This window comes from Podarcis muralis, chromosome 6 (genome assembly GCF_964188315.1).
Source record: "Podarcis muralis chromosome 6, rPodMur119.hap1.1, whole genome shotgun sequence".
In the NCBI taxonomy this organism is placed as follows: domain Eukaryota; kingdom Metazoa; phylum Chordata; class Lepidosauria; order Squamata; family Lacertidae; genus Podarcis; species Podarcis muralis.
Window position 1 is genome coordinate 90,773,859 of NC_135660.1, and position 26,149 is coordinate 90,800,007.

Here is a 26,149-nt window from a genome sequence, read left to right on the forward strand (position 1 = left end):
TCTGTAAAATATGCAGAGGTTCATGATATGTAAAATGAACCATGGAAACAGAAAAAAGTCATTGATATTTTAAGGATGTAAAAATGAATACTTTAAATTGTAAAACAGAACATATTATACATATATATATATATATTTATATATATTCTAAATTTGTTTTACAATTTAAAGTACTTTAAATTGTAAAACAGAACATTATATATATATAATGTTTTAAAAATTTGTTTTACAATTTAAAGTACTCATTTTACATCCTTATAATATCAATGACTTCCTTTCTTCTATTTCCATGATTCATTTTACATATCATAAATATGTGTGTATGCGTGTGTGATTATATACAGTATATAAAAAGAAACGGCCGCTCTTCGACCTCCGCACAAGCCCATCCTGGCTGGGAGGCGCCATCTTCCCGTACGGAAAAGCTCCATTTTGCTGCCCGGAAGGAAGCTGCTCTCTCTCTCTCTCTCTCTCTCGCTTGACCTGACGCGGGCGCCGCCATTTTGCACGGCGACCTTGCGCCGCCCGCCTCTTAAGACCTCGTCAGCTTTTTCTCCCCGGCGCTTGGGCGGCGCCATTTTGCGTTACGGACGGAGAGAGGCGGGAAAAGGGGTCGCGGGGGCCTTGCGGCCGTACTCCTTCCTTCCTTCCCTCCATTTTTTTTTTTTAGGTGTCTTCATAAAATGCCCGCCGAGAGCCTCCCCTCCCCTCCCACCCCCCGCTCCAAGATGGCGTCGATGCGGGAGAGCGACACCGGCCTGTGGCTGCACAACAAGCTGGGCTCGGCGGACGAGCTGTGGGCGCCGCCCAGCATCGCCTCGCTGCTGACGGCCTCGGTGGTGGACAACATCCGCCTCTGCTTCCACGGCCTCTCGTCGCCCGTCAAGCTCAAGCTCCTGCTGGGGATGTTGCACCTGCCTCGCCGCGCGGTGGACGAGGTGAGGCAAAGAGAGAGAGACCCCTGAGGAGGCCGCCCACCCCCCAACCAGCCGTGTGAGGGAAGCCGGGACACCCCCCCCCCCGGGACGGGCCCCGGCGCCCCTCAGTCGTCGCTTCGCCCCCCCCCCCGGGGTGGGCGCCGCTTCCTTCTGCCCCCGGAGGCCCATCTGTGAGGGGGGGGTCCCCTCCTCCGCCCCAGGGGGGTGGGACAGGGGGCTCGGGGGGAGGCACATCCCACCGCCGCACACACGCGGCGTAGGTCTCCCGCCGAGGCAGACGGGTGCCAACGACAACAACACACACACATATACTGTATATAGACGCGCGCCAAGAAAGGGCTCGGAACTATTCCCGAGGTCCGTTGCAGCCACACCTGCAAGGTGGGTTTGCCTCCTTCGCCGGGGTGGGCTGCACTTCCTAACTGAGTGGTCTTTTATTTACACACACTTTTCCCGAGGTCCTTTGCTTACCCTAAGGTGCACTTTCGAGGGGGTGGGCTGCACCTCCTAATTGAGTGATCTTTTATTTATTTACACACACACACACACACACACACACACACACATATATGATGATACCCTGAGAGGATGCACTCTTGTTTCCGAATTTTTTACAAGTGCTTTTGGGGGAGGGGAAATCGGATGGAGGTGTGCTTTTATATATATATATATAAAAACACCCAAACGCACAAATACTCAAACTTTTCCCGAGTTCCTTTGCTTACCCCAAGGTGCACTTTCGAAGGTGTAAGCTGCACTTCCTAATTAAGTGATCTTTCATTTATTTACACACACACACACACACACACACACACACACATTTATATATAGATACGCAAACACCCAACTACTCAAACTTTTCCCGAGGTCCTTTGCTCACCCTAAGGTGCACTTTCAAAGGGGTGGGCTGCACTTCCTAATTCAGTGATCTTTTATTTACACACACACACACACATATTTATATAGAGACACCCAAACACACAAATACTCAAACTTTTCCCGAGGTCCTTTGCTTTCCCCAAGGTTCACTTTCGAAGGTGTGGGCTGCACATCCTCATTGAGTGATCTCTTATTTATACACATACACACACAAATACAGAAAACTATTCCCGAGGTCCATTGCAGCAAACCTGCAAGGTGGGGTTTCCTCCTTCACCGGGGTGGGCTGCACTTCCTAACTGAGTGGTCTTTTATTTACACACACACACACACACACACACACATATACACAGTGGTACCTCAGGTTACATATGCTTCAGGTTACAGACTCCGCTAACCCAGAAGTGTTTCAGGTTAAGAACTTTGCTTCAGGATAAGAACAGAAATTGTGCAGCGGCAGCAGAGGCCCCATTAGCTAAAGTGATGCTTCAGGTTAAGAACAGTTTCAGGTTAAGAACGGATCTCTGGAACGAATTAAGTACTTAATCCAAGCTACCACTGTATAGACACCCAAACACCCAAATACTCAAACTTTTCCCGAGGTCCTTTGCTTACCCTAAGGTGCACTTTTGAAGGGGTGGGCTGCACTTCCTAATTCAGTGATCTTTTATTTATTTACACACACACACACACAAATACTCAAACTTTTCCCAAGGTCCATTGCAGCAAACCTGCAATATGGGTTTTCCTTGTTCACAGAGGTGGTCTGCAATTCCTCATTGACCAATCTCTTATTTATACACATCCACACGCACAAACACACAAATACAATATTCCTGAGGTCCACCTGGCTGGGTTTTTTTACCCCCCTTTTCCAAAGCAAGGCTCCATAAGTTGTGACCTTTTAATCGGATAAGGCAAAATGTTAAACTCTGGATGATACCCTGAGAGGATGCACTCTTGTTTCCGAATTTTTTACAAGTGCTTTTGGGGGAGGGGAAATCGGATGGAGGTGTGCTTAATTCTTTTGGGGGGGGGGGAATATTAGTAGCCAGTAGGCACTAGGTGATTCAACAGAAATCACTGCCTGTTTCTGCCATATCACATCACCGATGTACGTTCAGTCTGGCCCAGCCCATCTATTGCAAGAGTTTGAAGCAAAATCCCTTCCCAACTTCATCCCAGACTTGGTTTATGCATGCAATGGAGCTGAGTTCTAGTGCTTTACTTGGGCTGTTCTGCTTAAGACCACAGGAAGGCGTTTGTATACTTTTCACACAGCTTCAGGGAAAGACTCCATACAAATGTCTGAATTGATCCCATGAGCATCTGTTGCTCTCTCAACCCCCCAAACGTCTCCCTTCCTTTTTTTTAAAAAAAATAATTTTTATTAACAGGCCAATCACATTATCCAAATCACATTAATTCCAAATTATACAGCCAAATTTTAAATTTTGTTGGGGGTACCCATACATCAAGCTCCGAACGAGTCCAAACATCACTTATATTGCTGCTTTGATTAAACAGTTCTATCCAGTTCAATCCAGATAGTCCTTTATTACTTTCTTCATCTTCTTGTTGTTACCGTATATTCCTTTCTTTGCGATCTCTGATAATTTTCACAAGCAGATTGGAAACAGGCATCCTCTGTGTGGGTTTTATACTCTCCAAAAATCATATCGCTCAGGGACAGCCGCTATTCCACGCTTCCATAAAGAAATTAATCTTCGATTTGTCCTTTAATTTTCTCAGACTTGCCAAGTATATCAGGAGGCTCTGTCAGGTCAAGATTACATTCCAACCATCTCATTCCAGTAGTCCTGATTCTCCTCCCCCTGTCTCCAAACGTCTCTGTTCCAGAGAGGAGCACACCCTTTTGCTGAAAGCAGTAGGCACTTTTCTGAAGTGTGCAACAAACCAAATTTTGGAAAAGGAAACCTTGGTTTATTGAAACTAAAGAATAAAAGCACATAAATCACATAGTGCAATGTTACGACTACAGTGGTACCTCGGGTTAAGTACTTAATTCGTTCCAGAGGTCCCTTCTTAACCTGAAGCTGTTCTTAACCTGAAGCACCACTTTAGCTAATGGGGCCTCCTGCTGCTGCCGCGCCGCCAGAGCACGATTTCTGTTCTCATCCTGAAGCAAAGTTCTTAACCCGAGGTAATACTTCTGGGTTAGCAGAGTCTGTAACCTGAAGCGTATGTAACCTGAAGCGTATGTAACCCGAGGTACCACTGTATTTTATGTATGGCAACACAGGCATCTTTAAAATTGCAAAGGCCCACTAGAAAACTCTACTACTGTTTGTAGGCATGGGATCTGGCAGTACATTTATTTAATACTGGCTTGGCAGTGTAATATCTATTAAAGTCTTTATGACTGCTTTAGAGAGGAATTCCCATTTTTAGCTAGTATTGATTTGCTGGTCATAATTAGGAAGTAAGGTCTAGTGCTACAGTGTGTGATTTCCAAATGGCTTATGAGCCACATCCCAGGATTATGTGATCTTCCAAACCTAATGGTTTATTTCCGTGGGTTCCAGCATTCCAACTCTACATAGTATTATACTTTTAGGTTAATGCAAGATCATATTGAAGCATTGCTCTACTAGTATGGGCATGCATTACCATTTGTGCTGTTAGGGCATTGGTGATTGTTTCCATGGGAAAAACAAACTATCAGATATATTGATAGGTCCAGAAAATAGATAGGTAACCATTCAGAGGAAAGCTGGAAGTAAATACTAGTGGTGATGTGCCTCAGTCAACTGCAGTTACTGGTAGCCGTAGTAACTGATTTGAGCATCCCAGTTTTTGTGAGCTAGAGATATTGCTAGCATCCTTTCCAGGTGCATGAATGCACCTGGGGAAACATGCTAAATGGTACTAAATAGTTGCTAGAGCAGTGAAAGCATACTGATCTGCAACTAAATAGAGCTTTTCCACAATCTAGCAGCAGAATCCAAAACTTTTGGTTTTGCAGTTGCATTTCTTTTGCACTGCAGTTACGTCTTAGAAGCAAAAGGCAGATTTCTATCTAAGCAGCATCACTTTTAAGGCTGCAGTTTCATGTACACTTACTTTCAAATACGTGTGCATGAACCACTGAAATAACTGTGCCTCTCTTTGGAGTAAATGCACATAGGAAACAGTATGTGAATCTGGTCTAGGACCGTAATAAATTTCATTTCATTTCATTTCAATGCACTTAGGAACTTTCTGAATTCAGTAAAACTGGTCTCTGCCCTACAGCTTGACATGTGACAACTTGGCACCTGCACTTTGACATCTCCAGTAATGCTCCCAACATAAGCCACATATGTAATACCAAAATATGCAAGAAAGGTCCTAATTCTAATTCCCAACATTTTTATTGAGACATTGCTAAATCTCAAAACAATCCCTCAAGCTGAAACCGTATTGCCACCTGCTGAGCTTTTCTGAGCAGGAACTTGAACCTAAGGATTCCCCATTCTTAGAAAATGTGTGCGTAGGAATCCAGTGGATCATCAGATCCAGTCCCTTAGTCTGGAACAGGTTGCCTGCTGCATAGTCTGTTAAGGTTAGATGAGCAGGCATCTATCTGCAAAGAAAGGTTCGCAGGTATCCCTAGTTACCTTACTAATTTATCTGACTAATTTATACACTGTTCCTTGCCCTGTCCTCAGAAGATATGGAGAATTGTTTCTTCTCTGTAATGCTTTCATTATATATAGATCACCTAACTCCCTTAGCACTCCATTTTGCTTCAAAGTCTATTTTTCATTTTTGTAATGCTTCTGAACTTTTCCAATACTGGCCATACCTCTTTGTGTCAAAAGCTGAATATAGTAATCTTAAGTATGGCATCACAGATCTTCTCTACAACCATGTGACTCTCCTTGGACTTGTATAACAATGCATTTGTTAATACTATCCACAGTTTAAGAATATTTATGTAACTTTTCATTAACACATCTCCCAATTTTTCAGCTTATACTGTATGATTGCTTTAAATTGTTTGTCCTTAACAGGATTTTATCATATATTTCCTTTTTCTAATCAAGCTTTTTTTTTTGCTGTAAATTGGAGCTGTGTTGTGATAATTGTGATTCTTCCTGCTCTGATTTTTCTAAAAGCAAATCCGTAGCTATATATATATATATATATATATATATACACACACACACACACACACACACACACACAGTGGTACCTTGGGTTACATATTGTCAGGGGCTCAGGAGCAGAGGCACAGGAAAGGGAGGAAATAGAGAGCGAGGGGGAGGAATCCGAAGGAAATGTTAGCGATGACAGCGGTCTGAGGTCTCTGAGTCTTTCCAGCGAATCGGAAGATTCACAGAAAGGGGCTCCCATGGTCAGAGCAAGGGGGGTGCCTAGGGGGACACCCCAGGAAGAAGGGGCCAGAGGGGACTCAGAGAGCAGCAGTTGGAAATCAGGACCAGCTTCCCCACCAGAGCGCAGTAGGGGGGAGGAGTCCCAGGTATCGGGATCAGGAGGCTCACCGCCAGCGGGAGGAGAGGAGTCAGGATTGGCCACGCCTCCATCGGAGAGCGAGGAAACGGTCAAGAGGAAGGTTGGAGGCTGGGCGCACGCGCCAAGTTCAAATGTACAGGAGGGCGGCGCAGTGGGCAGCCCGGATAGGGAGCCAGGTCCCAGAGCCCGCCGAAAGGAGGGGGAGGAGTCAGGGGGGTCAGCGTCAGAAGAGTCCAGAAAGGAGGAGACCCCGGGGGGCAGAAGGACCCAGAGGAGAAAGGAGAGACGGAAGAGGTGGAGTAAGGTTAGAGTCTTAAGCTGGTGTACAGGGGGTGGAGACTCAGATGGAGCTTCGCCGGTCTAAGGACTCAGACGTAGCGCTGCGCGCCACTGATGTCAAACCAACAATGAACCGCAATAAAGACTTTCGTTTATAAAGAGCAACTGGCGTTGGTCCTTTGTGAGCTGGGACCTGAGGCAGCCGCTGACACATATGCTTCAGGTTACATACGCTTCATGTTACATACTCCGCTAACCCAGAAATAGTACCTTGGGTTAAGAACTTTGCTTCAGGATGAGAACAGAAATCGTGCTCCGGCGGCACAGCGGCAGCAGCGGGAGGCCCCATTAGCTAAAGTGGTCTTCAGGTTAAGAACAGTTTCAGGTTAAGAACGGACCTCCGGAACGAATTAAGTACTTAACCCGGGATCCGTTCCCGTGTGTGTGCGGGTCGTGATTCACCGCTTCTGCGCATGCACGTGACGTCATTTTGAGCGTCTGCGCGAACGGCAGAACCCGGAAGTAACCCGTTCCATTACTTCCGGGTCGCCGCGGAACACAACCTGAAAACGCTCAACCTGAAGCTACTTTAACCCGAGGTATGACTGTATAATGGACCATTTTATAACATGGACAGTGTTGGAGTAATATTTGGTTAAAATGATTTGTATTCTGTTTAGGTAGAGGAAAATCGTTTCTCACTGTGCAATAAAGTATTATTTAACCTCTGATGTTCAGAAAAAAATAGAAGACCTTATTTCTATTTAAGTGATATCAGGGTGTGGTGGGGGCTGGCTCAAAACATTTTGCTGTCTGAGACCTCCCCCTGTGCACTCACGTCTGGGACCTGCTATAGAAAAATTTTGCTTCTGCATTTGGGGCAACAGCGTGGGCATTCCTAGACCCTTTGAGACTCTCTTGTGAGGAAGGGTCCTTCTTCACAGGGAGAGAAATTGTGGGTGAGATGACCAGAGAGCACCTGCGCCTTTGCCATTTGTGACAAATACCGTTTAAAGTTTCACAGTTTACTCGTACTAAACTTTAAACAGGCACATTTGGGGGGCAACCTTGCTCACAATGCCTCGCTGTAAGGAAGGGCATCAGCCTTGGAGAGAGGGCCGTAGGAGTGCCACTGCCCGTTTTCATTCAGTGGTCAGTGTACAGATGTAGGGATGGGCAAATTTGCCTCTGTACAGTGATACCTCGGGTTCCATAACCCTTCGGGTTACAGACTCCGCTAACCCAGAAATAGTGCTTCAGGTTAAGAACTTTGCTTCAGAATGAGAACAGAAATCGTGCTCTGGCGGTGCGGCGGCAGCAGGAGGCCCCATTAGCTAAAGTGGTGCTTCAGGTTAAGAACAGTTTCAGGTTAAGAACGGACCTCCAGAACGAATTAAACACTTAACCCGAGGTCCCACTGTATTCCCTACTCCTTACTCCAGTGTTCCCCAACCTTGGGCCTCCAGCTGTTTTGGGACTACAATTCCCATCATCCTTGACCACTGGTCTTGCTAGCGAGGGATGATGGGAGTTGTAGTCCAAAAACAGCTGGAGGCCCAAGGTTGGGGAACACTGCCTTACTCTACATCTTTTACCCCAGTGAATGTGAGCTGCAGGTTTGGTCTATTCAGTAAAGTTTTGAGAAAGCAGCTCTTAACGTTCTTTGAACATTCCACTCTTGATTTGCCTTCTCTCTCCTTTTTTTCTTAGATGAAAAATGCACTGACAGAAATCATCCAGCTTGCGACCTTGGATCCGGACCCCTGGGTCTTAATGGTGGCCGATATATTGAAATCCTTTCCTGATATAGGTTCCCTGAACCTTGATCTGGAAGAGCAGAATCCCAATGTTCAGGATATTTTAGGAGAACTGCGAGAAAAAGGTAGGTCTCCTTTCATGTAAATTCCCGTGAAATTGTTGTATTGCGCTTGCTTTGTAAAACAGGGATTGGGCTGTATTTAGATTAATAGATTAATCCTGCATTTCTCAGGATGTAGGGGTAGGATTGCCAGGTGTTCTGGGTCTGAGGCTCAGAGGAAAGATTTTTGGAGGTGGAATCTAGGGGAGTTCAAAGGGAGCATTTGACGGAAAATGTCACCCACCCGAGGGGCAGAACATGAATTGTAGAGTTGGAAGGGACCATGAGTATTATCTAGTCCAGGGGTAGGCAACCTAAAGCCCATGGGCCACAAGTGGCCTACGGGGGTTGTTTAACCGGCCCACCAGCAGCCCCTGAACTGAGCAGCTGGAAATCGCATCTGCGCAGATGCAGACGTCGGAAATTGTGGGCGCACATGCGCAATCTGGCCCACAGAGGGATCTCCGCCGGAGTGAACTGGCCCAGGCGAGGTAAACCTTGCCGACCCCTGATCTAGTCCAACCCCCTGCAATGCAGGAATATTTCACCCAACGTGGGGTTCGAACCCACAACCCTGAGATTAAGGGTCTCATGTTCTGCTGGCTCAGTTATGCCTCAGGATATGTTTGATGGCTTGGTGGTAAAGCCCAAGGGACGTGAGATGGTGCTAATATTTAAGGGTCAGATTTAAGGTGCTGGTTTTGACCTTTAAAGCCCTTCACGGCCTAGGACCCTCGTAGCTACGGGACCGCCTCTCCCGGTATGCCCCACGGAGAGCCTCAAGGTCCATAAACAGCAACACCCTAGTGGTCCTGGGCCCTAAGGAAGTTAAATTAGCTTCAACCAGAGCCAGGGCCTTCTCAACACTGGCTCCAGCCTGGTGGAACGCTCTGCCTCATGAGACCAGGGCCCTGCAGGATCTGATTTCTTTCCACAGGGCCTGTAAGACAGAGTTGTTCCACCTGGCCTTTGGCTTGGAGCCAATTTGATTCCCTCCCCCTCTTTCTTTTTTCTCCTCCTGTGATGAGGCTGCATTTTAATATTTTAATGTTTCAATATTTTAATGTTGTATTTTAATCTTATTTTTAAGTTGTATTCATTCAACTTGTTTTTATTATTGCTTGTTAGCCGCCCTGAGCCCAGCCTTGGCTGGGGAGGGCAGAGTATAAATAAAAATTATTATTATTATTATTATTAATAATAATAATAATAATAATATAGCCTGTGCTCTTGCCACTTTTCCTTGAGACTGAAAAGGGGGCTAAAACCCCATACCCGGTCCACTTATCAGACCTGGCCCACTTATGAGGCAAGGTGAGGGACCCGCCAGTGGGAAAGGGGCATTGGCAGCAGCACTAAAATCTTGCGAGATTTCAGTGAGATCCCGCTGGAAGCCAGTGCTTTGTGGGCGCTGCCACAACATAGATGAGAGAAGCCCATTGTCGGCAGGGGGGGCAGCACATTTCCGTTTCACTGCTTGATGTGCCTCTCCTGCAGCTTACACATTGGGGAAGGGCTGTTCCAAAATATAAATCTCTTCGCACAACAAGTTGCCTGAATTGATGAGTGTAAATCATAGCTGTCAACTTAGAGATTTGAAAATAAGGGCCCAGCAGCCTTGAAAATAAGGGATCAGCAGCCAAAATAAGGGATTTTATTCAGCCAGCTGAAATACGAAGTTACCGTATTTTTCGCTCTATAACACGCACCTGACCATAACACGCACATCATTTTTAGAGGAGGAAAACAAGGGAAAAAACATTCTGAATGAAACAGTGGATGTATCATTTTTGTGCTTCATGCTGTGGCCACAGACATGTGATCTGATGGTGAATTTGGGGTGACCCAATGCAAAAATCCTGAGAATTCCTGTGGATCCATGCTTTGTAACCACGTTTTTGCACCATTGCAGCCCCAGGCAACAGTGGGTGCGTGATTTTTTGGGTGCAGGCTGTAGCCATGGACATGCTATGTGATCTGATGGTGAATTTGGGGTGACCCAATGCAAAGATCCTGAGGATCCATGTGGATCCATGCTTTTTAACCATGTTTTTGCACCATTGCAGCCCCAGGCAACAGTGGGTGCGTGATTTTTTTGGTGCAGGCTGTAGCCATGGACATGCTATGTGATCTGATGGTGAATTTGGGGTGACCCAATGCAAAGATCCTGAGAATCCCTGTGGATCCATGCTTTGTAACCACATTTTTGCACCATTGCAGCCCCAGGCAACAGTGGGTGCGTGCTTTTTTTGGGTGCAGGCTGTAGCCATGGACATGCTATGTGATCTGATGGTGAATTTGGGGTGACCCAATGCAAAGATCCTGAGAATCCCTGTGGATCCATGCTTTTTAACCACGTTTTTGCACCATTGCAGCCCCAGGCAACAGTGGGTGCGTGATTTTTTTGGTGCAGGCTGTAGCCATGGACATGCTATGTGATCTGATGGTGAATTTGGGGTGACCCAATGCAAAGATCCTGAGGATCCATGCTTTGTAACCACGTTTTTGCACCATTGCAGCCCCAGGCAACAGTGGGTGCTTGCTTTTTTTGGGTGCAGGCTGTAGCCATGGACATGCTATGTGATCTGATGGTGAATTTGGGGTGACCCAATGCAAAGATCCTGAGAATCCCTGTGGATCCATGCTTTGTAACCACATTTTAAGTGGGGAGCGAAGGAAAAACAAAGAAGGGACATGAGAGGGGTGTGCAGAGAAGCAGCTGGCTAAGAATGCTGGAGAGGGATTTGGGGTGGGAGGAAAGAAAGGCAAAAGTTCCCCCCCAAGCCAGCCATCTCTCTCTCCCTCCCTCCCCCCTCTCTCTCCCTCCCCCCCTCTCTCCCTCTCCCTCCCCCCCTCTCCCTCTCCCTCCCCCACTCTCTCTCCCTCTCCCCCAGCAGCACCGGAGCACAGAGAGGAATTAGAAAGAACGGCACTCTGCTTGCCTGGAGGGGAGGGGCTTTCCCTGCTCTTTGTTCCGTTTCAGCAATCACAGCAACGAAACAGAGGAGGGTGGGCAGTAAGACCCTGAGGCAGAATGCAGGAAAGCTGCCACTTCCTCTTTTCAGGTTTCCCTTCTCGTGACTCGCGGTTTGACTTTTGCTTGATTTTTTGGCTCCAGGGACCACACATTCGCTCTATAACACGCACAGACATTTCCCCTTCCTTTTTAGGAGAAAAAATCTGCGTGTTATAGAGCGAAAAATACGGTAAAAGGGACCAGATAATTTGGGAGAGCAGCGCCGGTTTTTAGCCCTTCGTTTCCAGAGGTTGCTGCTCAAGACACCAGCCGATGAAACACTGCAATTAAATAACTACAAGCAGCAACCACTTTTCACGCAAAACGAAGTCCAAGCTACAAAGATGCTGCTGCAGTTCTGTATCTTTTCTCTCGTGCTCCATCTGCAGCTCTCAGTTCCGTCAGGGGGGCGGGAGGAAGGGGGGGGGAATAGCGCCCGAAGTAAACCCGCATATCAGACCATCTATGCTAGTCTCCCACTACAAATCTATGGGAGAAGCGCTTGCGGTCCTTCCTCCGCTTTCCCCCTCTATGGTTAGCCCTTGGAACACCTGCCAGCGCCTCCTCCTCCTCCTCTCTCTGAACTGCTTTCTCTATGGTTGCCCTCACTCTCCTCTCAAGGCTCCTCAGCAATTCATAGGCCGTGCCAGGCTGCCCATCTCATCTGGGTCCTTCGGCGGAGCAGCCACAGTACGGCCTAGCGGGAAAGGCAGCGATGGGCAGAGACGCTCAATTTGGCGGCCGCGAGGAGGATGGCGGCAGAAGGGCCCGAGGCTCCCGTCAGTCCCGGCAGGGAGGGGCTCCCGGGGCTGGGCTGGGCAGCCAAGCAACACAGTTGGAGCCTCCCTCCTCCTTGGCCGGCAGGGAGGGAGGGAGAGGAGCTGCTTCCTTTGAAACCCGGGAAATTTAAGGGACATCATCAATAAGGGACAGCAGCGGGACACGGCGCTGGATTAAGGGAGTTTCCCGCCAAATAAGGGACGGTTGACAGCTATGGTGTAATTCAGGGTAGGGAGCCTCTGTCCCATGGTCCAAAGTTCACCCAGCGCAAGTATCACAGGAAGCCGTTTTCCCTAAGCCATGTCCTCCTGCCCCCATATGAGACCTCTGGTGCAAGACATGTAGAGACAAAGCCAGCTCAGCTGCGCAGCTGAATTACACGTGGGGAACTCAGCCGATCTCTGGAGAAAGCTGGAGTGAAGTCATGGGCCATCAGTAGTCCAAGCCTGCTGGACCAGCTGTGCAAGTGAGCTCCCCATGGCGAATGTGATGGACAAGATGAAGATAACTTGAGGAAATTGAGAAAACATTTGATCTTCCAAGTTGGGAGGAAGATGTAGTTGTCTGCCCAAAGGATAAACGCTTTTCTTAATGTTGGTTGTTACAGGAACTAATTTCCTATGTGTTTTCTGATTACATAGTGAGTGAATGTGAATCGTCAGCTATGCTGCCGCTGGAGTGCCAGTACTTAAATAAGAATGCCTTGACCACATTGGCTGGACCACTTACTCCTCCGGTGAAGCACTTCCAGCTGAAACGTAAACCAAAAAGCGCTACTCTCCGAGCAGAGCTGCTGCAGAAGTGTAAGTATCAAGGCACCTGTTAAGAAAAACACCAGAGGAATAGCCTCAATATTGTACAGTATTTGAAAAAAATGCAACATACACAGTAGAATTTGAGATGCTGAAACCAGCCTTGGAGGAAGTCTTGATGCTTTGTAGTCTAGAACTTTGATCTTCAACTGGTGGGATGGGGCTCTACTTAATATATTTAATATATGGGTGACCCCAGTTGGAGCCCCACCATTCTCCCCCTACCCAATCTCTCTCTCGTTAAAAAAGATAAATGTAGAACAGTGAATTTTGACAGCTTTACGTTTTTCTTCTTTTGCTTCTGATTTTCAGGCTTCACACCTTAAAATTTCCCTTTGTTCTACAGAGTTGTTTAAAGGGGCAAGAATCATGTCATGTGTGAGAAGGGGAAAGGCAGGCATGCGCAATACATTCCTTTGGAATGGGTGGGTTGAGAGCTGGTGGCATTGATCAATATCGACATATTTTAGAATGAAAAGTGTGCAGGTGCTCTAGGACCAGGGGTTCTTCCTGTTCCAGGTATAGCACTAAAAAGGGGAAGCTCTGTTTGTAAATTCAGTCTGTGCATTATTGAGCGGTATGATTTCTTTCCGGAGAGGGTCAAGTTTTAATTGTTCCATGAAGAGCACTGTTTAAGAATGACTTGATATGTTTTCTTGGTGGAGTATTAATTAGAATTATTTTTTGTAGCTACTGAAACTGCACAGCAGCTCAAGAAGACAGCTGGAGTGCCTTTCCATGCCAAAGGAAGAGGGCTAGTCAAAAAGATCGATACAACAAGTAGGATTTTAATTTTCTCTTAGATCTAAGAGACACGTATATATGCAAAGCATGAAACAGCTATTTTGAAGGATATATATATAGAGAGAGAGAGATAGAATGAGTATATAATCTTGCAGTTACACACCCCCTTTTTTGAATAATACCTTTGTGTTGTCTTAGAACATTGAAAATCCCACATTTTTATTTAATCAACGCTAGGTATTTCTTGTTCTTTAAAATATTTTATTGACTTGTTTTTAAAAAGTGCAAAGATAACAAAAAGAAAGAAGATAAAGAATAAAAAAATGTGAAAACATAAAACATTGCAGCCTAGAAGGACAAAAGTGCAAAGATACAGCACAGGGTTAATAAAGTATTAAGTCATTCAAAGATTCCCTTATAAAATAATAAAGATATATAAAAAATAAAAGTATTCTCCACATGTGAGTTAAATCATTATTGAGCATTAAGTTCTATAAAGTCTTAGATGAGCCAGAAGTTTGCATATATTGGTGGCACCAAGCGACCTTGTGCCTCAATATTCATAGAAGAATTCTGATAGCAAAGAAATGCTTTTGGTGTATGAGATACCTTTTTCAAGAAGGGTAATTTGCTAAGCACTGTTTCTAGGCCTTGCAGGTAAGGCTGAAAATGGTTAACAAACTTTCTCTGTGGCCCCCTGTGAAAAGGTTTGCTGCCTCTGCTTTTTGATAGTGTCACCAAGTTGGGTTTTTCAGTAGCATTTAGTCATTCAGTGGTATATTATTAAAATATAAATAGCCATGCGAGGTTTTGGAATACTGGAAAACCAGGTTCTGCATTAGTGTTCTACAAGTGTTCCACAGAATATTGAAATAAATCACATATGCTTCTTCTCAAGAATCATATCCTGTCTCCGAGAAGGTACTGTAGGCAAACATGCAATTGGAGTTTTTAGAGTTTTTATCTCCAAAGGTGTAAGAGCAATTAACTGTCCAGCTACTCAAATTAAATGCTGTCCTAAATGTAGATTTAAAATAAAAGTTGGGTTGTCTAAAAGGAGGGGAGGGGAGGATGAGGAATGTAGCTTGGTGAAAGCTTTTCATGCAAGTTGATGTTCAAGAATCCTACTTGTGCCTTTGTGGTTCTGGCATTAGTATTAAGTGTAATTGGCTATTCCCAGAAAAGGAATTCCTCTTTTCACATTTCCTTGCCTTCTGTTACCTTTTCTTTCTGAATTTTTCTGTTTATTTTTCATGGCAACATCTTTCCATGCAATCCAGGCATCAACTGTATTTACCTAGACAGGTGCTCTGTATCTCTGTAGCTTATTCCTTTCTCCCCATACTCAGTGCATGTATTTTCATTGCTGCGGTTCCTCTGTGATTCTTGCCCCCCTTCTCTCTCCCTAACTCTTCTTTTACTGCAGCAGAAATTACTATTGCTGCTGCTTCTCTCACCAGAAGAACAATTCCAGCCATAAGCTGCAGTGTTACAACCTGGGAAGAATTTTCCCCCATAGACAAGATTAGCCAGCAACCCCAGTGGAGGTGAAATGGCATCTTTCCTTTATGGACCATTTCACTTGCTTAATTAAGCCAGCCATGATCGCTCAGCCTGTCTCTGGTTGCCTGGGATTTTGCTCACAGCTGCATGTTGTGATTTCAGTAATAACAGTCTGAATACTGACTGTCCTGTCTCTATACTGGGGACTGAACTTTCTGAGACCTTGATATCTAGGGCACAGTCATACCCCCACCCCTTCATTGATGAGCATATTTCACTCTTACGTATACAGAATAACACAAAATAAATAGCAAAAACAGACAGACCTCAGCGTAACACTCCAAACGAAAGTGTGGCACTCAAATCGGAGCAAGTTTGCCTTCCGAAAAAGGTTCGCGCACCGGAACACTTACTTCTGGGTTTGCAGTGTTTGGGTTCCAAGTTGTTTGAGAACCAATGTGTTTGAGAACCAAGGTACCACTGTACAACTACAGGTGATCTGCTTCCAAGCATCCTGCCTCCCCTTTGCCCAGCTACCCTGATCTCTGGGCACTGTTGATGCTTGTAGGTGTCCAGCAGGGCGTTCAGGTGTACTGAAGGCTGCATTACAGAGAATCCTGCCACATCCTCTCTTTTTGAGCGAAGTAGCCTATCCACATGCTGGAATATATTGTTGTATTGCCTCAGAGGCTGCAGGGTGCATTCTTCCCAGGTCTCTTTATACTTGGGCTCTCCAAATGGAATAGGCACTGACTGTGTTGATTCCAGGAAAAAGCAAAGTTGCCGAGCCTTTGTTCGTTCATTCATTCATTCATTCATTCAGTCCATTTATACCCCAGCTTTCCTCCAAAGAGCTCGAAGTAGTGTACATGGTTCTCCCTCTCCTCATTTAATCTCCACAACAGGGGTCAGCAAACTTTTTCAGCAGGGGGCCGATCCACTGTCCCTCAGACCTTGTGGGGGGCCGGACTATATTTTGAAAAAGAAAGAAATGAATGAATTCCTATGCCCCACAAATAACCCAGAGGTGCATTTTAAATAAAAGGACACATTCTACTCATGTAAAAACACACTGATTCCTGGACAGTCCGCGGGCCGGATTGAGAAGGCGATTGGGCCCGGATCCGGCCCCCGGGCCTTAGCTTGCCTACCCATGCTCCACAACAACCCTCTGAGGTAGGTTAGGTTGAGATGCAGTGACTGTCCCAAGATCAGCCAGTAAAATTCATGGCTGGGGATCTGAACCCTTGTCTCCTTAGGTCTGACACTCTAACCACTATAGCACCCCACCTGCTGCCTCCCATAAGAGATGGTGAAATTTGGTAATGTTGTGTACTCTGATGCCTTCTGAGAGCTACTTCGTTTAAATGTTAACTTCTAATAGTGAGGAATCGCCCATTTCCATACTTGGTGTCTTAAAACTGCCTTCCTTCCCCTAAGCATTCATGGGTTGCCAAAGTAATAGCCATATTTTCCCAGTTTTTACAGAAGTGCGTTAACAGTGTTTGAGAGTTAATGGAGTAGAATGAGTACTGTGTTGAGGAAGTAAGATTATGGAAGTAAGCAAAGGGGAAAAGGACATTTAAAAAAGCACGCATCTTGTATGTGTTGCTTCACAGCACTAATGTCCTCTGGACTACATTTGTGAATTCATCTATATGTATAATCAGTATTGCTTTGAAATGTTTTGGTCCTCAGTAGGAGTCTTACCTAACCCTAAGGGACGCGGGTGGCGCTGTGGGTTAAACCACAGAGCCTAGGACTTGCCGATCAGAAGGTCGGCGGTTCGAATCCCCGTGACGGGGTGAGCTCCCATTGCTCGGTCACTGCTCCTGCCAACCTAGCAGTTCGAAAGCACGTCATGTGCAAGTAGATAAATAGGGACCGCTCCGGCGGGAAGGTAAATGGCATTTCCGTGTGCTGCTCTGGTTCGCCAGAAGCGGCTTAGTCACGCTGGCCACATGACCCGGAAGCTGTACGCCGGCTCCCTCGGCCAATAAAGCGAGATGAGCGCGCAACCCCAGAGTCGGTCACGACTGGACCTAATGGTCAGGGGTCCCTTTACCTTTAGGAGTCTTACCGCTGTGTTCAGTTCAGTGATTTTTTCCCCTTTTGTTTTTGTATAGCTCCACTCAAAGGGATACCTAAACAAGCACCTTTCAGGAATCCCACTACTCCAAGTGTATTCAGTCCTGCTGGAAACAGAACTCCGATTCCGCCCTCGAGAACTCCTCTGCGCAAAGAGCGAGGAGTAAAGGTATTTATGCAGCTTCAAGTGTGCTTTCCTTGGCACTCTCCCTTGGCTTCTGAATATCCAGTCTTTTCAAAGTTAAAAAACAACAGCCCTGTGTATTTGTCCAACTAGCTTGAGTGTTATTTCATTATTTCATCCCTGTTTACACAGTTTTGTTTTGCTTTTTAATTTAAAAAATCACAGTACTCTTTGGTATTGTGAGGTACAGTATGGATACATATACAGTCATACCTCGGGTTAAATATGCTTCGAGTTGAGCGCGTTCGAGTTGTGCTCCTTGGCATCCTGGAAGTAACAGAGCGCGTTAGTTCCGGGTTTCACCGCATGCGCAGACGCTCAAAATGACGTCGCGCATGCGTAGAAGCAGCGAAAAGCGACGTGCGCAGACGTGCCATCGCTAGTTACATTTACCTCTAGATGCGAACGGAGCTCCGGAACGGATCCCGTTCGTATCTAGAGGTACCACTGTACTAAAATCGCTCCCCCCTGTTACAATTGGGGGGGGTTATTTTGTATAAGGGAAGAAGCTCTAACATGATGCACGTATGTGGAAGTGTAAAAGGTAGACAGGGCAATCCATGTATCAGGAGCTAGTAAACTCTGCAATAAATGTGAAAGTAAGTGTTCCTTTGGTGTATTTGTAGTTACTCGACATCTCAGAGCTGGATACGGTTGGTGCTGGCCGGGAAGCCAAAAGGAGAAGAAAGACCTTAGGTTAGTATATAGGGTTACAAACTGGTATATAGGGTTAAGTACAAAGTGATGTACTTTTGTACTTAATCTGTCAAATTAAATTTAGAGCTAAAGGCTAATTGTTTGCTTTTCTGTTCATTTGCCACTTATTAAAGCTGCTGTGAAATTATAGGGAGTTGAGATTTGATAATATGGAATAATTGTCTGTCAACTTGTGATAGGCTTGAGAGAGTGAACAATTCACAATAGGGCACCTGCTTGCGGACCAGCGGAGAGGTTTGGAAAATAGTAACACACATCATTTGAAAAATACATGCAGGGAAACAAGAGGGAATATATAAATGACTATTGATTCATCTATCTAAATCTGTTTTCATTAATAAAGAAAACCTACTATATGAAGACTGCCATGCGCTTGGACTTGCCTAGTGAGGCAAATTGAATTGTTCTGTTGTATTTGTACACAAATTTGGCTGGATCTGAGAGTTAGCAAATCGAATAGAATAGAATAGCCACAGTTATGTCTGCTCTGAGTTCCTGCAGCCCAAACTTTACTTCCAGCTGTTTCTTGTACCATTCCCCTGTGGAATCCGTGCTTGTACAGAGAATTCAAAACTCAGCGTAGGATTTTATTTATGTTAAGTGATGAATTAATATGTTTAATTTCATAAAGTGAAGATTTAAGGATGTTTATGTTTAAGTTAAATTTTATAAGAATTGGGATTTGAAAAACCGTTAAAAGGACATGCAATGAAATTCAACCAAGGGGAAGCGGGGAAGTCACTTAACAAAGTTAATAAGTGTAAATTTCAATAAGGCTATGATTTATGTTTGTTTGTCTTATGTGTTTGTTTGTTTATAATATTGTGAAAACCAATAAAAAAAATTTGGGGGGGGGGGAAAGGAGAGAATTCAAAATTCGGAAGTAATTTTGGATTTTTAAAAATTCTTTATTTGGGTAACCAAAACAAGGCAGGAGTTATGGCTAACTAGCTTCTATGTTTGTTAATGGTGTAGATACAGAAGTGGTGGAAAAGCAAGCGAAAGAAGAGACAGTCGTCGAAAATGCTACTCCAGACTATGCTGCTGGTCTCGTATCTACTCAGGTAGGATTTAGAACAGTATTGTATATCGGGCTGCTTTCTAAGCCTCATCCATGTAGGGCTCTGCTCTGCAATCACAGGCACGAACGATGTACCCTTGAATTGTCAAAATTATTTTTGAAATAGTTTAAGGATGCATGTGCTGTTTTACAGAAAATTGCCTCTTTGAACAATGACCCTGCCCTGGCTTCTACGAGCTATTTGCCTGCAGCACCCAGTGTTGTTCCATCTTCCTCTTATGTTCCAAGTTCCGACACCACGCAGCCCGGTAAGTGACACAATTTCCCATTATTGCACTTCTGAATGTGTTCGTTACTGATATCTTCCACATTGTAAAAACGACGGCACTCAAAAGGCTATGGCAAGTACCTTCATCAGAATAGGTTTATTTAATGTTTTTAAACAGTGCGCAGAGTGCAAGTCAAACGAGGACACATCGCCTGCAGCAAGCTTTGAATCTGTTCTGTATTCAAACAGCCCAAAATACCTGAATTCAAGGAAGATGTGCAGGGCTTCGGTTTCTATAATAAGCCCAAAGATAATAACAATATTGCCTAGAGCTGAGGTGGGGAACATTTTTGGCTCAGTAAGCTCAATCCTTATCTTCACACACACCGGCAGGTGGAAGGAACAACTCACCTGCCAGTCATCCAACATCAGTTGATTGGCACCTGTCAGAGTCAGCTCGTCAGTGTTTCCCAACCAGATGGTTGCCTGGTGCTTCAGAAGCCTGGCGCAAAGGCATTGCAAGCCGCTGGGAAGCCCTGCACATAGGGTTGCAGGTGGTTCTCAGCCGTGCCTGCTAAGCCACTTCGAGGGAGACCCCACCACCTGACCCACATGTATGACATCAGGTGTAGGGCAGATGGGCATGGCTTGCCAGAAGCATCCTCCCCAGGCCAAATGGGGAGGCCTGTTGTGCTGGATTAGGTCTGCAAACTGGAGATTCTCTAGTAAAAGGTAAAGGGACCCCTGACCATTAGGCCCAGTCGTTACCGACTTTGGGGTTGCGGCGCTCATCTCGCTTTATTGGCCGAGGGAGCCGGCGTGCAGCTTCCGGGTCATGTGGCCAGCAAGACTAAGCCGCTCCTGGCGAACCAGAGCAGCGCACGGAAATGCCGTTTACCTTCCCGCCAGAGCGGTACCTATTTATCTACTTGCACTTTGACGTGCTTTTGAACTGCTAGGTGGGCAGGAGCAGGGACCGAGCAACGGGAGCTCACCCCGTCGCGGGGATTCGAACCGCCAACCTTCCGATTGGCAAGTTCTAGGCTCTGTGGCTTAACCCACTGCGCCACCCGCATCCCCAAGAGATTCCCTAGTCTGTACTAAAGTTACAATGCAAAGGTATGAAGCAATATCAAACTTGTTGTGAATAATACTTACTGAGACCTTGAATCCTTTCTGGGCATGGTCTGTGTGCTGTCATGTAGAGACCTTGCTTGGCCAGTGATGGATGGAGGAAGTTTCATCTTCCTTTAGGTTAGTTATGTCAACTTCTGCCCTAATTGCCACATCCACTCATTTCTGTAAAATGACAGGATTCTCGCAGTTAACACCCCAAGATGCCAAAATGAAGTTCCTCAAAGGTTCTTGAAAAAAGCACTGAGGAAATTTGTGCAGCGACAAAGTACACTTGGTCACTTTGTGCTTCTTTATTTATTACATTTCACAGCATTTATTAGGCTGCTTGATTGTAATAAAACCTCAAAGCAGTTTCATAAAGGATTGAGTGAAAAAGAGGGATGTGGCTGTTGATATTTCAACGCCAGGCAATTGTCTGAACTCCTGGGATAATCTCAAAGATTAGCGGGTTTCGGGTGTCGCGTTTAAACCAGATCCCGCAGAAACTTCTGAAGCAAACCAGAATATAAGCATTTTGGAGGAAACAGAAACCAGGTGGCATAAAGAAAGGGTGGGCAATGTTTTTGTCCTCAAGGGCCATATCTGGTGGTGGGGAGGCATTTGGTGGCTGTATGGCACAATGTGGCGCTGTGTAGGACACGGGTGGCGCTGTGGTCTAAACCACAGAGCCTAGGGCTTGCCGATCAAAAGGTTGGTGGTTCGAATCCCTGAGACAGGTAGAGCTCCCGTTGCTCAGTCACTGCTCCTGCCAACCTGGCAGTTCGAAATCACATCAAAGTGCAAGTAGATAAATAGGTACTGCTCCGGCGGGAAGTTAAATGGTGTTTCCATGCGCTGCTCTGGTTCGCCAGAAGCGGCTTAGTCATGCTGGGCACATGACCCAGAAGCTGTACGCTGGCTCCCTCGGCCAATAGAGCGAGATGAGCGCCGCAACCCCAGAGTCGGCCGCGACCGGGCCTAACGGTCAGGGGTCCCTTTACCTTTATGACACAATGAGCAGGGCGCTTACACACCTGCACACACTCTCTCTCACCTCAGCTTCTCCCAGCGCACCCTCAGCACAGATGTCACTGGGTAGCTGCCTCAGGAGCATGGAGGGGAGGAGAAGGTTGAAACCTCCACTTCACAGTTCTCCCAACCAGACAACATCTCTGCCTCCATACTGCTTAGTCGAGGGATCCTTTCGCTGCTGCCCACTTGACAGCTGATGGGTGGAAAGTGACTGGGCTTGTGGGGCTCTGGAAGAGTAGCTGAGGGCTGTAGGTTGCCCAAATGTGGCTTTCCTTTTGGGTCATGCCTTCCTCCCCTGCTCGTGTCCCATGACTGGACTGAAGCACATAACATTAATTTTATAGGATCTTGCCTTTGTGTGGTGCTATTTTATATCTCTCTCTCTCTTTTTTTTACCCAGAGGAAGTGTCATGAGAACATTTCCCCCTGTATCTGGGAAGCATGGCGTGGTTCTTCACATTACCCTCTGTGCATAACCTTTGTGCATCGATTCTTGCCTTTGTAATATTTAGAATCTCTCTTTTTGAAATTAGAGTTGTGAGCGTGTGTAGGGAGGGATGTGAGAAAAGGTTTCAGATCTGAGAGAAACGAACATGAGCTTCAAGCAGCGATTGGCGATTTCAGATCTGACAGGAAGCAGGTGTGCTGTTTCTCTTTCTGGGGAAAGGCTTCAGTTGAATAATCTCAGTTTGTACCCAAATGGTGTCTTTCAAGCCCCCACAGCACTTGGGATTTTAATTTCACGTACAGTGGTACCTCGCAAGACGAATGCCTCGCAAGACGGAAAACTCGCAAGACGAAAGGGTTTTTGGTTTTTTGAGTTGCTTCGCAAGACGATTTTCCCTATGGGCTTGCTTCGCAAGACGGAAACGTCTTGCAAGTTTGTTTCCTTTTTCTTAACACCGTTAATACAGTTGCGACTTGACTTCGAGGAGCAACTCATAGCATGCGGTGTGGTAGCCTTTTTTGAGGTTTTTGAAGACTTTGGTGATTTTTGAAGCTTTTCCAAAACTTTTCCGAAACCGTGCTTCGCAAGACGAAAAAATCGCAAGACGACAAAACTCGTGCAACGAATTAATTTCGTCTTGCGAGGCACCACTGTATGGCCTGAGGAATTCTGGGTTTCTGCAATCACCCGTTTTCCCTGTGCTGTGGCGGCAAGCAAGGAAGACAGAAAAGCAGACAAGCAAAAGTGAGGCTTTAGGTAAATGAAGGCAGGGCATCAGGAAGAAGGTTGAGAGACTGTCACTGCCTGTCGGAGGGGGACCTTTTTGCTAAGTTACATGTTATCCTTTAGTGAAAAGCGTTAAAATTTGTAATGAGAGTAAACGGTACGAACACCATTTTGTTGTTGCTGATGACATCTTTTGTTGCAAACAGCTGGCTCTGTCCGGGAACCCTTGCAAGCAAAAGAAGAGCCTGCGACGCCCCCTGGCACTGCTGTCCCGACTCAGTTTAAGCAAAGGACACCCATGTATAACAGTAACGCAAACACAGCTGCAGCGACGCCTACCTCTCCTGTGACTCCTCCCGCCGCCCCTCCAGCCGTGCAGGCGCCACCGGCAGCTCCTCCTCAGCAAGCGCCGCCCAAGAAGAACCTCTCTCTAACAGTAAGCTAAGAGAACTCTCTCACAATGTATATAGACGATTCGCTTGGATCCTTTCCGTTGCTTCTACAGAAATAGCCAGGCGTTTGCAATCTTGTTTATGAATATGCGGATCTGGGTAGTACTAAACCAGGGGTCTGCAACCCGTGGCTCCGGAGCCGCATGTGGCTCTTTTACACCTTTGCCGTGGCTCCGGGGCGGATACTAGCGAGGGGAGGAGGCACATTGTGCGCCCCGACACTCCCCACTGTGGCGGGCGCTGTACTGGCTGTGACGTCACATGAGGGCGGTGCGTGCATTAGTCGCACACCGTCCCGACATCACCTTCCCACCCACTGTCAGATCGGAGGGCAGCGGCGCGCATGCTTTAAATGTCGCAATGGTTTTGCGGCTCCCAGGTTTTTTCCCCTTCGGAAACGGGTCCAAGTGGCTCTTTTTGTGTTAAAGGTTGCAGACCCCTGTACTAAACCATAAGACCGCTAACGTTCAAGGGTATGAATGCTAATAACCTTGCTGCCACATTTCAAAAAGTAAAAACCAGGATGCCCTGAAAGTTGTTGATTTTTCAATTGACTTGCCTAAGATCCAGAGCAAAGCACTGCCTTTCGGAAATCCACCCCCCCCCCCCCAATGTCAATTCTGCCTTTGGAATCCTGGTAATGTCTGGGAAAATCCGAATGTATGGCAGCCCTACCTTGTAGCTCTTTAAGAACACTTTCAGGATTTTCTTTACAAATAGACCTCAATACTGATGAGAACTGATGTGTGCCCTGCCTGTACAACTTCTGACCCACTAAGGAGATTCAGGTGGCACCTTCATTATATACCTTTAGACGCCAGGCAAAAACGTTCTTCTTTAACAAGGTCTTTGAAATGTGTTGGTGGGGTTATTGGGTTGTTCTAGTTTTTATTTTTATTACGTACTTTGTGTTTTTATGTCGTGACAACCAATCTTCCACCCGTGCCCGTGAGCCAATTTTGAGAAGTGGGTAAGACCGCTTACCTGCCAGTTACCAGATGTCATAATGGCTTCAGGTCATTGATACCTGCCAAGGGCTTGAAGGAGAGGTTCCTGCAACAGCCCTTTAGCTGAATGGTGGTTGCAGCAAGCTCCTTTGAAGATGCTCCATCAAAGATGCTGCAACCCTGATCGTGGAACTCATCTGAAGTCTCTTTAGAGCGGGGGGGGGGGGGGGGGATATGCTCTTAAAAAGCAGAGATTTTCCCTTCCACAGAAAGAGCTGTTGGGATTCAAGGGTCTTCCCCCAGAAAAATAATAACTACATTTTCAAGTGGGGCACTTCGTACTCTCCAGAGGAAGCAGCTTGGATTCATAGAGCACTGGGGGGAGCAGCTAGAATCCAGGTTGGCTCCTCCAGGCCCTCTTGGGAGTTCAGCTGATTTTCGGCGCTCTCGGTGAGCCCTGTTCTGCTCTTTAAACCCCAACAATTGGCTGATGGTTGGGGCTTCCGTGTATCCCCCAGAGGGCTTTGCATTCATTGACCTTTCTATTTCGGTACTTGATCAAAGACCCCCAGAAAGATACCCAAGTGATGGCCTACTCTGTACCTCTATCTTGGAACATAGTGGTAGATTTAAGACACACAGACAGACAGAGAGAGAATATCAGCTGCAAGAATATGAAGAGCTCTGGCCAATGTACCACTCTTGACTATATGAAAATTAGATTAGAATAAAAGCTCTGAGGTTCTATCAAGGGGCACTGATGCTTTTTCTATTCCTGCACAAGATAAGGGATTTGTCAATTGAGAAACAATGAGGCTGGATGCTTGAACTTATTTTCTGTTCTCCCGATCATTTTCTCTCCTGAAATAAAATCTTACTGACTCTTCCTTGCAGAAGGAACAAATGTATGCAGCGCAAGAAATGTTCAAGACCGCAAACAAAGTCACAAGGCCAGAGAAGGCTCTCATCCTTGGGTTCATGGCCGGATCCAGAGGCATGTATTCCGAACTGTATTTCTTTGCCTTGAATATCAAAGCCAGGTGCCTGGATATAATAATAATAATAATAATAATAATAATAATAATAATAATAATAATAATAATAATAATAATAATTTATTTATACCCCGCTCATCTGGCTGGGTTTCCCCAGCCACTCTGGGCAGCTTCCAACTGAATATTAAAAACAACACAGCATCAGACATTAAAAACTTCCCTAAAGAGGGCTGCCTTCAGTTGTCTTTTAAAAGTAAAATAGTTGTTTATTGCCTTGACATCTGCTGGGAGGGCGTTCCACAGGGCAGGTGCCATTACCAAGAAGGCCCTCTGCCTGGTTCCCTGTAACCTCACTTCTCGCAGCGAGGGAACCGACAGAAGGCCCTCGGCGCTGGATCTCAGTGTCCGGGCAGAACAGTGGGGGTGGAGATGCTCCTTCAGGTATACAGGACCGAGGCCGTTTAGGGCTTTAAAGGTCAGCACCAACACTTCGAATTGTGCTCGGAAACGTAGTGGGAGCCAATGCAGATCTCTCAGATATTGTGGCTGGCAGGATCAGGGATAACTGGCAAGGTCAGATGAAGACATCTCATGCAGAGGCCCGGGATGCAAAAGGCTGCTTAATGATCCCAGAGGCATTGCAGTGACCTTCCTCTTGGGGATGGAGTAGGGGATCTGTGTGCACTGAGATACAAAGCTATCCTTGAATGTCGTAGGTGCAATTATTTGAGAATAGCAGCACAGACTTGGAAATAAGTATATGAGGGTGCTGCTGGTGTGTACCAGAGCAGATCTTGTTTTCTGCATTGCTCCTGGCCTGAACCGCTTTGTGTTTGCTAAGCTCCCGCCCGTGACGCGTGTCTCCTG

At 46.1% G+C, this 26,149-nt stretch overlaps 1 protein-coding gene across 1 annotated transcript in view; it reads left to right on the forward strand.

Annotated features, from left to right (window-relative positions):
- The first annotated feature begins 683 nt into the window (after positions 1 to 683).
- The window catches only part of NELFA (negative elongation factor complex member A), a 29,225-nt gene continuing 3,759 nt past the window's right edge, over positions 684 to 26,149 (forward strand). The window contains exons 1-10 of the mRNA XM_028728863.2: positions 684 to 938; positions 8,286 to 8,457; positions 12,871 to 13,032; positions 13,732 to 13,821; positions 17,415 to 17,545; positions 18,187 to 18,256; positions 19,253 to 19,341; positions 19,492 to 19,606; positions 23,095 to 23,324; positions 25,182 to 25,281. Of these exons, the coding sequence (XP_028584696.2) occupies positions 684 to 938; positions 8,286 to 8,457; positions 12,871 to 13,032; positions 13,732 to 13,821; positions 17,415 to 17,545; positions 18,187 to 18,256; positions 19,253 to 19,341; positions 19,492 to 19,606; positions 23,095 to 23,324; positions 25,182 to 25,281 (1,414 nt within the window). The remainder of the gene's footprint in view (positions 939 to 8,285; positions 8,458 to 12,870; positions 13,033 to 13,731; positions 13,822 to 17,414; positions 17,546 to 18,186; positions 18,257 to 19,252; positions 19,342 to 19,491; positions 19,607 to 23,094; positions 23,325 to 25,181; positions 25,282 to 26,149) is intronic.